Source organism: Pectinophora gossypiella, chromosome 26 (assembly GCF_024362695.1).
Source record: "Pectinophora gossypiella chromosome 26, ilPecGoss1.1, whole genome shotgun sequence".
Taxonomy (NCBI): domain Eukaryota; kingdom Metazoa; phylum Arthropoda; class Insecta; order Lepidoptera; family Gelechiidae; genus Pectinophora; species Pectinophora gossypiella.
Genome location: NC_065429.1, coordinates 7409226 through 7422930, shown reverse-complemented (window position 1 = coordinate 7422930; position 13705 = coordinate 7409226). Strand labels below are relative to the sequence as shown.

General features: G+C 39.1%; 1 protein-coding gene across 1 annotated transcript; it reads left to right on the top strand.

Moving 5' to 3' along the window:
• Positions 1-4358: 4358 nt before the first annotated feature.
• LOC126378510 (uncharacterized) lies at positions 4359-13632 on the top strand. The gene is made up of 5 exons (XM_050026920.1): positions 4359-4376; positions 8550-8823; positions 10254-10400; positions 11373-11480; positions 12133-13632. Exons 2-5 carry the CDS (start codon positions 8550-8552, stop codon positions 12297-12299), a joined length of 696 nt encoding a protein of 231 aa, XP_049882877.1. The 5' UTR covers positions 4359-4376; the 3' UTR covers positions 12300-13632.
• The last annotated feature ends 73 nt before the right edge of the window (positions 13633-13705 follow it).

Below are 13705 nucleotides of genomic sequence, written 5' to 3'. Positions count from 1 at the left end.
TACCACAAGATCGTCGGAAGTGGAAAAAAATGGAAGAGGCCTACGTCCAAAATTGGATATGAATTTAGGCTGATATAGAGTCCAATCAATAACAGCCTCAGTGGTCTAGTGGTTAGAGCGTTAGGCTCCCGATCTGGAGGTTCAGGTTCGATTCCCGATGGGGACATTGTCGAAATCACTTTGTGAGACTGTCCTTTGTTTGGTAAGGACTTTTCAGGCTTGAATCACCTGATTGTCCGAAAAAGTAAGACTCCGTGCTTCGGAGGGCACGTTAAGCCGTTGGTCCCGGCTATTAGCCGTAAAAACACCTCCACCAACCCGCAGTGGAGCAGCGTGGTGGAGTATGCAGAGTATGCTCCATACCCCCTCCGGTTGATTGAGGGGAGGCCTGTGCCCAGCAGTGGGACGTATATAGGCAGTTTATATATAGAGTCCAATCCAGTGAGTGTAATACCAATTGGAGTAGTCAGTACATCCATCGCAAGATGAACTAAGTACCCACACCTCACCAAACTTTCTGTTAGACCAGCGTGATAAAAGAGTGAAATAAATCAGGAAAAAAACCTCAGCGCCACCTACATTAAAGTTCTCTCAAGATTTCAAACGCAGTAGTCAAACACAAACACCTCTTTGTAAGGCTGAAATCACAAAACGGGACACAAATCTCTCCCCCACTTTCACCCCTCTCACACCCTCTCGGAGGGAGGCAGAGCCCTCTTAGGGGCGTGAGCGGAGGGCTACGCCCCCTCTTAAACCGGTCGATACCGAAATTCTCGTATCTATGGTATAACAAGTATAGAATAGTGTGAAACACGTTCGTTTAAGTTTTAATTTAAAACATTTTTAGTGTTCATTCCAGTACGGTCACGAGCATTAATATGTATACACTTTGGTACCATGTCACATTAACTTTTTTGACAAATTAAACCGTCATCATCATCATCAGCCCATTAACGTCCCCACTGCTGGGGCACGGGCCTTCCCTATGGATGGATAGGGAGATCGGGCCTTAAACCATCACGCGGACCCAGTGCGGATTGATGGTTAATAACGACTGCTAATGAAGCCGGGACCAACGGCTTAACGTGCCTTCCGAAGCACGGAGGAGCTCGAGATGAAAACTTTTTTTTTTGTGGTCACCCATCCTATGACCGGCCTTTGCGAAAGTTGCTTAACTTCAACAATCGCAGACCGAGCGCGTTTACCGCTGCGCCACCGAGCTCCTCAATTAAACCGTAAGTCTCATTAAGTGTCAAATATGATAGTGCGACAGGGTTCTAAAGTAGGTATATGATATTGCTCATGACTGTACACACAAACTAATTTTAAGTTATACCTGTCATTTTCTGACCCGCCGAAAAAGAAAGGGACAAGTAATCGACAGGCATAAAAATGATCGAAAACACGTCAATTTTAAGCAGTCATTTCATCTGTTTAAAGTTCACAGCTGTCAATGAGTCATGTCAGGAGCCTTTAGTAAATAGTAACCCTGACAACAGGGTTGATGAGATTGATAATCCACCTCACAACCCACACCATAGAAGATCTCATACCATAGATAAATAGATAAAATACTTTATTGAGCACAATGGACACAAAATACAAGAGACAAGGACAACGTATACAGAAAAGCACAACAGGCGGCCTTATTGCTCATGCAGCAATTTCTTCCAGGCAACCTTTGGGTACAGGAAAACTCATCATCAACATCATCATCATGTCGTCCAAACCGTATCCGGCGACGGCGACTCCTACGTATCTATCCCGGGTCGTTGTTGTGGTGGGCTCTGATGTGGCTGGCGAAACCGAACTTCGACTTGAAGGTCCGGTCACACGGCACACAATAAAGCTGGCCTAACGAATTACCGAAAAATTACCATAGTACCTAAAAGTCGTAATAAATTAAAGTGCAAATCACGCCTCTAATTCCTATCAAGGTGGGCAGAGTCATAAGTCACTAAAACCACTTTTAAGCCACAATGATATGCCGTACTTGTACATAACGCCTGTATCTCCATAGGGGTAGGCAGAGGTGCATAGTACACCCATTCCTCGCCAGCTATGTTTAAGTCCCATGTAATAGGGGACGAGCCTAATGCCATTAACCGGGCAGGAATCTCGGAAACCACGTGATAACAATTATTTACGATCCAAACATGAATTCAAACTCATAAAAGTCGAATTCCGAAAGAAAAAAAAAAAAAAGTTTTAAAAGTCGAGTTGAATGTATATGTGTGTCGTAGGTTTTACCTAAATAAACTTTTTTATTATTTATTATTTATTATTATTATTATTAAACACTACGTTACTACTACTTCTATGTAATACTAATATTAGTGAGTAAGAAATTATTGTTACTAACAACCTGGGTCCAAGTTACCCGTAATTTTTTTTTTATTATTATTATTAATTCCGTGGTTTAGAGCCGGGATTCGAACCCGCGACACTTTGATGTAAGCACGCGATTCTTACTTTTATGATGACGAATAGGAAGAAGAAGAAAAGAAGAAGCAGTCACTAAAATATAATCATAAACAGCCTATGTTATATGGCGGCTCAATAGTAACCCTGACACCAGGGTTGATGGGGTTGGTAATCCACCTCACAACTCACACGATAGAAGAAGAAGAAGGTTAATGCCGAACTTGTCACTAAAACATAATCATAAAGCGTATATATATACATCCCACAGCTAGGCACAGGCCTCCCCTCAATCAACCGGAGGGGGTATGCATACTCCACCACAGCTAATAGCCGGGACCGACGGCTTAATGTGCCCTCCGAAACACGGAATCATCTTAAAGTGATTTCGACGATGTCCCCATCGGGAATCGAACCCAGATCGTGAACCTAACGCTCTAACTATGAGACTACGGAGGCTGATTTTTTATTCGGATGACCTTCGATATCTATAAACATGGTTTAGTAAGCAAAGTAATGAAATGTCAAGAGACCTCACTCACGATATCAGGTGTCCATCAGCCAGATAGCTTATCAGCTAAAAGCTCGGTGAAGAGGATGAAACAATCTATTTTCAGAAATCTGTTAGCACAGAGTAGTTTGTAGGTATAGAGGCGATATATTTTTTTAATTTAAGTATACAAGGTGTTAGTGACATCGTAACGAATACTGAGGGGTACGATTCAGACCATGATTCTGAGTTGATATCAAGTGGAATTTCCTGTCGGAAACTTCATGAAAATATACAATACAATACAAATACACTTTATTGCACCAAAATAAAAAGAAATAATTACAAAAAGTCTCTTAACAAAAAAAAATATTAAAAAAATAAAATAAAAAAAATATTAGTGTTTTTTGTAATTATTTTCAGTTCCATACTTTTGCGATAGAAAAATCCACTTGATATCAACTCAGAATCATGGTCTGAAATATCTCCATCAGTATGTGTTACGCTGATACTAACACCCATAAGTATGTATTGTATGGGTACTTGTACGTACTTGTACGGGGTGTAAGTTATATCGTAACGAATACTGAGGGGGATTCAGCTCCTTTTTCTGAGATAAAATCAATTGGTATTTTCTGAAACTGAAAAAACAAAAATAAAATAAATAAAAAACTGACAAGAATTTAAAAAAGAAAATAAACATGAATTTTGCGTCAGAAAATTCCACTTGATATTAACTCAGAACCATGGTTTGAAGCATCCCCCTCAGTATTCGTTACGATGTCACTAACAACCTGTATACCTAGAGAAAAAAATATCAGTTATGTTTACAATAAAATAGTATTAATAGTAACAAACAGCGAACACCCTTACCAACCCTCAGTGGAGCAGTGTGGTGGAGCACTCCATACACCCTCCGGTTGATTAAGAAGAGGAGGCCTGTGCCCAGCAGTGGGACGTCTTCTCCTTCTAATCGTGTGCGTTGTGAGGTGGAATACCAACCTCATCAAGCCTGGTGGTGTTACTATTGAGCCGCCAAAGGCCCCTGACATGGCTCATGTAACGACTACTTACTTACAACAGTAAGTAGTAACCGGGACCAACGGCTTAACGTGCCTTCCGAAGCACGGATCATCTTACTTTCGGACAATCTGGTGATCAGCCAGTAATGTCCTAACCAAACTAGGGATCACAGTGTTTTTTTTTTAGTTTGGACGTGTATAGGCTGTTTATGATGTTTGTATTAGTAAAATACTTATACTTAGGTATTTATTTTTATGTTATCATCATCATCATCATCAGCCCATTAACGTCCCCACTGCTGGGGCACGGGCCTTCCCTATGGATGGGATATTTTATGTTATATTTCATCTCAATTCACTACTCTATGATTGCAACGAAAACCTTTCATGGAGAGAGCTTAGCCAGATAACCGCAAACCTACGAGGAGACCGCACTGATAACTGTGAGTTTTATTATTATAAGATTTTTTTTTACATTATCTATTTCAACGTAACATGAAATAAGCTCACGACTATATCCCAATTGGGGTGGTCAGAGGCACATCCATCGCAAGATGAACTAAGTACCCACACCTCACCGAGCTTTATGTTAGACCAACGTGATAGGTGACCATGTCGCCGTCCATAATGGTCGTTTATTTTTTATTTTTTTATTGTACATTTGCCGCAGATGGTATTAACTACTTGGCCGGACAAATGGGGAGTGCTGAGGGCTCTCACCCGGTACAAAATTTAAAACAACAGGCCTGAGGGAATCATATTTGAAAGAATTAATTGACCCTAGTGGGTCGGCGGTAAGCATCGAAGAAGGAAATCGTCGACCACGCCGGCGGGGTCGGTATCGGGGTTCTGAAGTGTTTGTTGTCGCGAGCTGATTGACCGCCTATATGGCTAGAGTAATCAGGTCGTCGGCTATATTACATCAAATCAAATCAAATCAAATATACTTTATTGCACAGAACTACATTTAAACAATCAGACATAACACATGAATACAGTACAATTTGGGCGGCCTTATTGCTCTAGACCAATTTCTGCCAGGCAACCACCAAAAGGAAATAAACATTTACAAACAACTTGGATTCTGATTAAAATAAAGAGAAGCAATATAGGTAACAAGATAATTCTATAGATACATAACGTGATCCAAATATCAAGCAACAATTATTTTGATGTATTTTTTTTTCTTCTGCCATTACATTGTATTTTGGAATCTCTTCTTCTTCTTATCATGTGGGTTGTGAGGTGGAATACCAACCTCAACAACCCTGGTGTCAGGGTTATTATTGAGCCGCCAAATGCCCCTGACACGGCTCATGTAACAACTACATACTTACATCAGTAAGTAGTAACCGGGACCAACGGCTTAACGTGCCTTCCGAAGCACGGATCATCTTACTTTCGGACAATCAGGTGATCAGCCTGTAATGTCCTAACCATACTAGGGATCACAAAGTGATTTTTGTGATATCTCCCCACCGGGATTCGAATCCGGGGCCTCCGGATCGTGAGCCCAACGCTCAACCACTAGACCACGAAGGCCGTTTTTGAATAATTATAAATGAAAAAAAAAATAGGTATGAAGCATACTCCACCACGCTGCTCCACTGCGGGTTGGTGGAGGTGTTTTTACGGCTAACAGCCGGGACCAACGGCTTAACGTGCCCTCCGAAGCACGGAATCATCTTACTTTTTCGAACAATCAGGTGATTCAAGCCTGAAAAGTCCTTACCAAACGAAGGAGTGATTTCGACAATGTCCCCATCGGGAATCGAACCCGGACCTCCAGATCGTGAGCCTAACCCCCCCCCCCCCCCCCCCCCAAATTACCACGAAATTACTTAATTAACACGAAAGCTCTCAACAGCGCCATCTATATTATTTTTAAGGAACGTAGCCTTGAAAATTCTTCATTGCACATAAGTAGTACATTAGGATACTTGGTTTACATAACCACAGACACAATATGTAGATATTGAGGCACAAACGAATGCCACGATCAATATGGGACACCATCGCTCTCCTTCTAACATATAGCCCTGTCTCTCTCTACATCGAAACGATGGAGCCTTGAGTGAAGGTGGCGAGAATTCAGGATTTCAGACGGATGGTGCATGATATCAAACATAACATGAAATAAGTTCACGACTATATCCCCAATTGGGGTAGTCAGAGGTACGTACAGCCATGAGGCTCGAACTCAAAAATAACTTTAATCAGTTAATTTGGTAACAGAGTCACACTTTTAATAGTTAGATTTGTGTTTTAGGTTCAAAGATTCTTTATTCTCATTAAGACATGAAATAAGTCACTTACATGAGAACAGATTACAATAAAATAAATACTAATGTTCGCTCGTACAGAAAATTCACAGTTAACTTCACAACTCACCACACTTAATTTATTTCACATTAAATTAAATACATTCCCATCACGATCCCTCCAAAAACAAGTTATGGTTGATATTTGTTTTCGCCGAATCATTCGCGTAAACTACCTACTGCAGCTTCTCAACTTGTATAGCAGGATAAGCTGCAAGAAAAACCTCGGCACAGGGCCCTAGACGTTCTTTAAAAATGTTAGTAATACTTACAGTTTCAGTAATTTGGGTCCCAGACAGTAATTCCCGAGCATTTCTTTTTTCTAAAGTCTATGGAACACGAAGGAAATACACGTCCATTTTAGGTGGACAACCTTTTCAACATTTTAGTTGGCGTATATGTATGTACCTATATAACCGGACAGAATTAAGTTGACAGCACACATTAAACGGGATATATAATAGATATTTCAATCCCGAGCCTTTATTCTAATGCCGGAATATCGGGGTTTAAATTAACAATTACGGGATTTTACTACATACCTAGTATAAAACAAAGTCGCCTTTTCTGTCCCTATATCCCTATGTACGCTTAAATCTTTTAAACTACGCAACGGATTTTGATGCGGTTTTTTTAAATAGATAGAGTGATTCAAGAGGAGGGTTTATATGTATAATAACATCCATTAATAGTGGAGAAATACTGTTATTTTTGAGGTTTTTAATGTGATGTCGTAAATAATTTAATTTTTTTCCTCAGCATTGCACCACCCGAGCGAAGCCGGGGTGGGTCGCTGGTGTATTTATTATAAACCAGCGTAGTAAATACGTAGTGAGGAGCTCGGTGGCGCAGCGGTAAACGCGCTCGGTCTGCGATTGTTGAAGTTAAGCAACTTTCGCAAAGGCCGGTCATAAGATAGGTGACCACAAAAAAAAAAGTTTTCATCTCGAGCTCCTCCGTGCTTCGGAAGGCACGTTAAGCCGTTGGTCCCGGCTGCATTAGCAGTCGTTAATAACCATCAATCCGCACTGGGCCCGCGTGATGGTTTAAGGCCCGATCTCCCTATCCATCCATAGGGAAGGCCCGTGCCCCAGCAGTGGGGACGTTAATGGGCTGATGATGATGATGATCAGTAAATACGTACTGGACAGGTACCCTGACTTAACGGCTATAGAGATGGTATGAGATTTCTATCATCAATTTAATTATTAATGTTATCAGTGTCAACTTATTTATTAGCGAATTTCTATAACTATTTACTACTATCTATCTATCTCCGCTTACCTAACCTGAAGATTTGACAGGTAGGTACTGTTCTTTACACAAGCGACTGCCTGTCTAACCTTCCAACCCGAATCGAATACCAGTCCAATACAGGTTATGACACATATCTCCGGAAACACATTTCTCAGTATGAGTTTCCTCACAATATTTTCCTTCACCGCTGAGCTGAGATGAAAATTTTAAGTATTATTGATTACATACCTTATAAATCTCACTGTGCAAAAAACTCATCTAACCGCTACAAATTATATCAAATCAAACATTAATTGGGTTGACAGCGAAGTAACTATTTCCACATCAAAAGAACCCAAGATACTAAATGAAAATCCATTTCTATACTCTTATGAATCCTCCGATTATCAGAAGAAAGCTATAAAAATAGATTGAAGAGTATGGAGACCAATAAAAATGAAAATTGGCGTCAAAAGTGTACAGTCATGAGCAATATAATGTACCCACTTTAGGACTCTGTCGCACTAACATATTTGACATTTAGTGAGACTTACAGTTCAATTTGTCAAAAAAGTTAATGTGACATGGTACCAAAGGTATACATATTAATGCTCGTGACCGTACATACTTTTACTTATTGCGTAAGTTTGCAATTCTATACAGCGGCGGCCCTAGCAAAATGTTTAGATGGTGCCATGGTATAAGAAGACCGCTCAATCCTATGACAAGCCGCCATTGCTAGCCCTTTGATGACGTAAGTGTTACCATTCAATTGGTATCTCCAACATTCCAAGGACGTAAATTTTATTGTTGAAAATTAAATGAATTACTGACTAATGTATTTAATTACTATTCTCTCTCTCTATTTAAGAGCTGCGCTCTTGTCGGTGGAGTACCTAATCGCCATTCCTCTCTTCTTCCCGCCAAATCTTATGTATGTATAATTTCTTACTTTGTTCATAAATCAAAACGATTGTCTTCAACGTAATAAAGAACAAAGTGAAATTGACGTAAAAAGACAAAACCTAACAAATTAAAAAACTTTGAAATATTTCACAGATGACGAACATTTTACTCTTCGCCCTGATAGGCGTGGCGGGGGTGGTGATCGCCGACCAATCAGAGGTCAGCGTTTCCGACGGCCAGCCAATTGAATCGCTGGAAAATCACGTGGGAGAGAGAAGGGTAGAAACCCCTGCTGTGGTCCTACAACTGAAGTATGATAGAGGGGAACTGAATAAGATATATCTAGCTCAGTTCCGAAAAGGCTCAGAATCCTGGGTCCCCTCAGTGCCGGCCCGGACGAATCTGTGCGCGGACCTGTGCCACGCAGGTTTTTTTTTATTATTTAGGTTGTTTGTGTTCGTTCCTTTGCCGTTTGTTTACGTTTTTCATTAAAGGTTTTTTTAATGTCGGTTTCTGTGATTGTTGTGACAAAAGGTGTTTTAATAGTGACGTCAGTGATGTGTTTTGTGTAGTTGTGTGGTTTTTATTTTATAGTTTTAAAAATGGAAACAGTTATTCAAACGGTAAGTTTTTCACTTATTAATATACCTCACACTATTATTAAGTTGCTTACTTAATTCACCTTAGTAACAATAAATTCATTAAAAAAATGTTTTCTCATTTTAATATTTCATTATCAAATCCATTGATACATATAATTATAATGTTTCTATGGAACAACTCATACACAAATTATTATAATGCTATTTTCAAACTAGGTAGTTATATTTTTAATGAAATTTTGTTTTTCGTCGCCATTAAAACATTTTGTTTTTATTTTATTTTACTTATATAAATTGATGTTTATTTTTATTATTATTGACCTTTGTGTTATATTGATAAGCATACAGATCGCAAGACAAGCATGAACATAATAAAATAAAATACTTTAAACATGTCAATAGCGCCTACCTATAGAAAAATAAAAAATACTTATTACATTTTCTTGCAATAGGGCAATATAGCTTACGCGGCCTCCATTGTGTCCATTTTTTCTTATTATTGTCTCAGATCAGGTTCTGGACGCAATATAAAAAAAATCGGAAAGAAAGAAAAGATCCTTTGGAAAGCATAAAAGGCATGAAACTCAAACGTAGCTACCGAGATACAATGGCGCTATAGACGTAAATTGACCAAAATTTTGAAATCTTTTTTTTTGTGTTTTCTGGACTCTGAAAAACTTTTTTAAAACAATATAATACATTATGATATATAATTATTTATGTAAGTACTTAGACTTAGTTATTCAGCAACAAATCTTGACTCAATTTTTGTCTACCACTGAATTTTATCACATTTTTAGCCAGGGCAAATATGACCGTAGAAAAAGAACCCCGGGACATAATCTGATAGAATTTTGCCAAAATCATAGGGAAAGCAACAAAAAAAAGCAAGCAAACCCGCTAAGCTAAGGGAGTAAGCTTTCATCACATGCAAGTCTCAACAGTGGAGTTTCTTCCAAATAACACCAATCAATGTAACAGCAATGGCTGTTACACACAGTAGTACACAGTTAGACAATAAACGACTGTCTTATCTTATCTAATTCCATACATTTTTGCCCATTGTCATTTATTTATTTTGACATTTGGCGGCGTCGCATCGTTCACCGAAACCGTTTTCTTTTTCGACTTATCATAAATTTGGCGCATATAGCTTTAAGAGTAGTGAAACTGTCAAGCGTTACAGTAGCCTAGAACAGATGGTCCGTTTTGTGAGAGGTATTTTTCATTATATGTTTTTATTTATATTGCACAGGTCTGGGCGGGTCGGCGTGCGGGTCATCCTGTCTGGACATGTTACCCGTTGGTCTGCAGACAGCCCTGGAGAACGCCAATGATACTGCTGAAGCCTTCGGAGAGCCGAGGGTAGAGGTCTGCCCGGCGCTCTGTGAGAACCACTTAGGTAAGCACCTAGCTGCCACTATAATAACAAAAACGACTCATACATATGGCGACCAACATGGGTCTAATTTCTCATATTGGCGCCCAACATGGGTCTGATTTCTCATATTGGCGCCCAACATGGGTCTAATTTCTCATATTGGCGCCCAACATGGGTCTAATTTATATTATTCTTTATTTATTAAAGAATTAAGCCGAGGTAGCCCAGTTGGTAAGAAAGCTAAACCCACATACCCTAGAAATGTATTTCGCATAATTTTGAAACTCATAACTACTATAAGCATAATAATTAATGACAATAATGATATCTAAGCATAATTATTATAAGCATAAACACTATACTCCGAATAAAAAAAGTGTTGGCACAACTTTGAACATGTTCGAAACTTACTTTTTCCTTGGCTGCATTTTGTTGTGACTTTTTATATTTTTTGACACTATTTCATGCTGTTGGTCATTATTCAGTATACTTTTCGTGTGTAAGATAAACATGCTGGCGGCGTAGGGGTGGCCCAAGGGCCACCCCCGCCGCACCCTAATCTACTGTTATGCCTTGTAAAAATTATGACAAAACACTATTATTCTAAAAAAGAATTATGGATACCTATTTATATGCAAATCAAATTTATACCAACAAATATTAGTCCAGAAATAAGTTATACCTAACAAACCAGTATTCCTAGATGTTATTATGGGAAAGTACTATTATGCTAAAGAACGTTATGCAAAAAGGATTATGATAATTAAAATTATGACAAAAACATTTATGCATTTTAAGAGAATCCTTACTACTACGCCAAACTACATCATGATGTGGGCAACGAATGATATTCTATTTCATGAAATGATGGAGCACATCATGAAATGATCAATTCTATGATCTGGCCACCACATATATATTCTTATACACCTCTGCCTGTCCCTTCGGAGATGCAGGTTTATGTGACTTATATTTCTCTCTCTCTCCAACCAGGTGAGCCGCTATGTAATTGCAACTCAGAGGTCTCCGAACAAGTCAATGTTGTCGACTGGAACGCCGTCTGCACTACCTTCTGTGTATCCGATGGATACGTTCTTAATGGTAAGCATTTACAATTGACAGTCTGAAATGCTTACCGTTGAGGGCCTGAAGTGGCAAATGTTTATGGTTCTACACTCACTGGCGTATAACCCGTGCGAATCGAGACGCATCGCATCTGCAAAGCGGCGGATCTTCTTCTATCGTTTGGATTGTGAGGTGAATTACCAACCCCATCAAACCTGGTGTCAGGGTTATAACTGAGCCGCCATACGCCCCTGACATGACTCATGTAACGACTACGTGCTTATCAGTAAGTAATAACCGGGACCAACGGCTTAACGTGCCTTCCGAAGCACGGAACATCGTCGTGTGGAGGCGGCGGATGATCGTCCTTGGCACAAGGTGTTCATCTGATTCGGTCAGTAGTAGAAAGAGGAACATTTGACATGTCACTTACCTGGGCCTGGGGGCAACGCCGCCGTCGGCGCCGATACACGTAATTTCAGTAAGTACGTCGACAATATAGGGGAGAGCATATTTTATCTCAATCAAATATACTTTTACGATAGATGAGCACCAGTGGGAATTCTACGTATTTTCTTTACTTTACGTACAGAACCACGTACCGTACCTTCAGAACCGTATCTTCAGTTTTAGTTGTCCAAAAAACTACTTTCCGACGCAATATCTAACATAACTCTCACTCCGTCAGGTTGCCCGGCCTGCGAGGAATCCATCACACCGACATCGGTGGTCAAAATATCGTCATTGTCTCGAGTCCTCAACACTGAAGACGGATGGACGGCGTGGTGCAGCGTACAGTGTCAGCAGGGCCACGGCGGCGCGGCCTGCAACTGCCACCGATCGCCTCTGCAGTAATATTGAATATTTACCCAAAACCTAAAAAAAAATACCAATGGGTGAATATCAAAATGTGTCAAGTTTGGTGGCGACTGTCATATAATTTTTTTGTGAAAAATTGGGGAAATTGGGAAAATTGGGAATTGAAAAATTCCTTTTTCATGTCGGTTCCGAGGATCCTTTTGGATCTTTTTCATGTCGGAACCCAATTTTTCACGAAAAAGTAATATGAAATTTCGCCACCAAACTTGAAATTTTGAGATTCACCCCAATTTACCTAATAATACAGCGCATCTCCAGGGAGAAAATGCCAATGCGATACACCAGCCTACCATATATCCCAACTGGGAAAGTTAGAGGTACATCCATCGCAAGATGAACTGAGTAGTCAAACCTCACCGAGCTTTCTGTTAGACCAACGTTGGTGAGCCGTATCGCCGTCTATAAAGGTCAAGCCAGTCGTGTTAAAGAAACCTTTACCTTTTTTATAGTGACTTAGGGTTAGTGGTTTGCCTCAGATGGCATTAACTACTTGGACAAATGGAGAGCGCTGATGCTTTCACCCGGTACACAATTTAAAACAACAGGCCTGAGGGTGAACAGTTGGGCGAAAACCTCTGCTCAGGGCGTCTGAGGACTCAGCCAGGACCAGTAGTCATTATTATACATTAACAATACATACAATCTCCAATAGTAACTACCGCACGCTAGAAACAAAAAAATCTGAATATAATGGTACCCTCTGGAATATAATGGTATTGAGTATTTTTACAGTTGATAAAACATGGAAAGATTTACAACCACTGGAAGCCATTAAAAATAACAGCTAGTATCATTGTCAGCATTAATCAAAACTACAAAAAAATACATAGTATTTGACTTCGATTCCGCACCATACAACCTCGATTTAATAGTCTGTAAACTCGAGGGATTTTTTTTAATTACTTATATGAAGACCTAATTCCACCGCTAACAAAAACCTATCGCTTATTCTTTACAAAAAAAGTAATGTTATCAATTTGTAACCTAAGCTAGCATTCAAAAAAAATTTAAACCATACTATCAAAGTGTTATAAAGGATCAATTTAGTTAATTAATAATTATAAATATATAATTATATGATTATTAATATATCTAGTCATGTAACTTTAATTCAAATAATAATTATAAGTAATACCACTTACAACAAATAATTTGTTTTAAAAGTAAAAGTACTTACCTACATTTATTGTAAAATAACTACTACTTAGTACTTGGCTTAAATTAATATTGTTATATAATATATATTTTTATTAAATTAATGTACCTATAACCAAATGTAATCCTTATAATCTTTAGTTTTAAGAGAAAAACTGTGTGAAGGACAATATAAAACATGTAGATAAATGTGTATCTACTTAAATGTAAATGTATGAATTCATTTA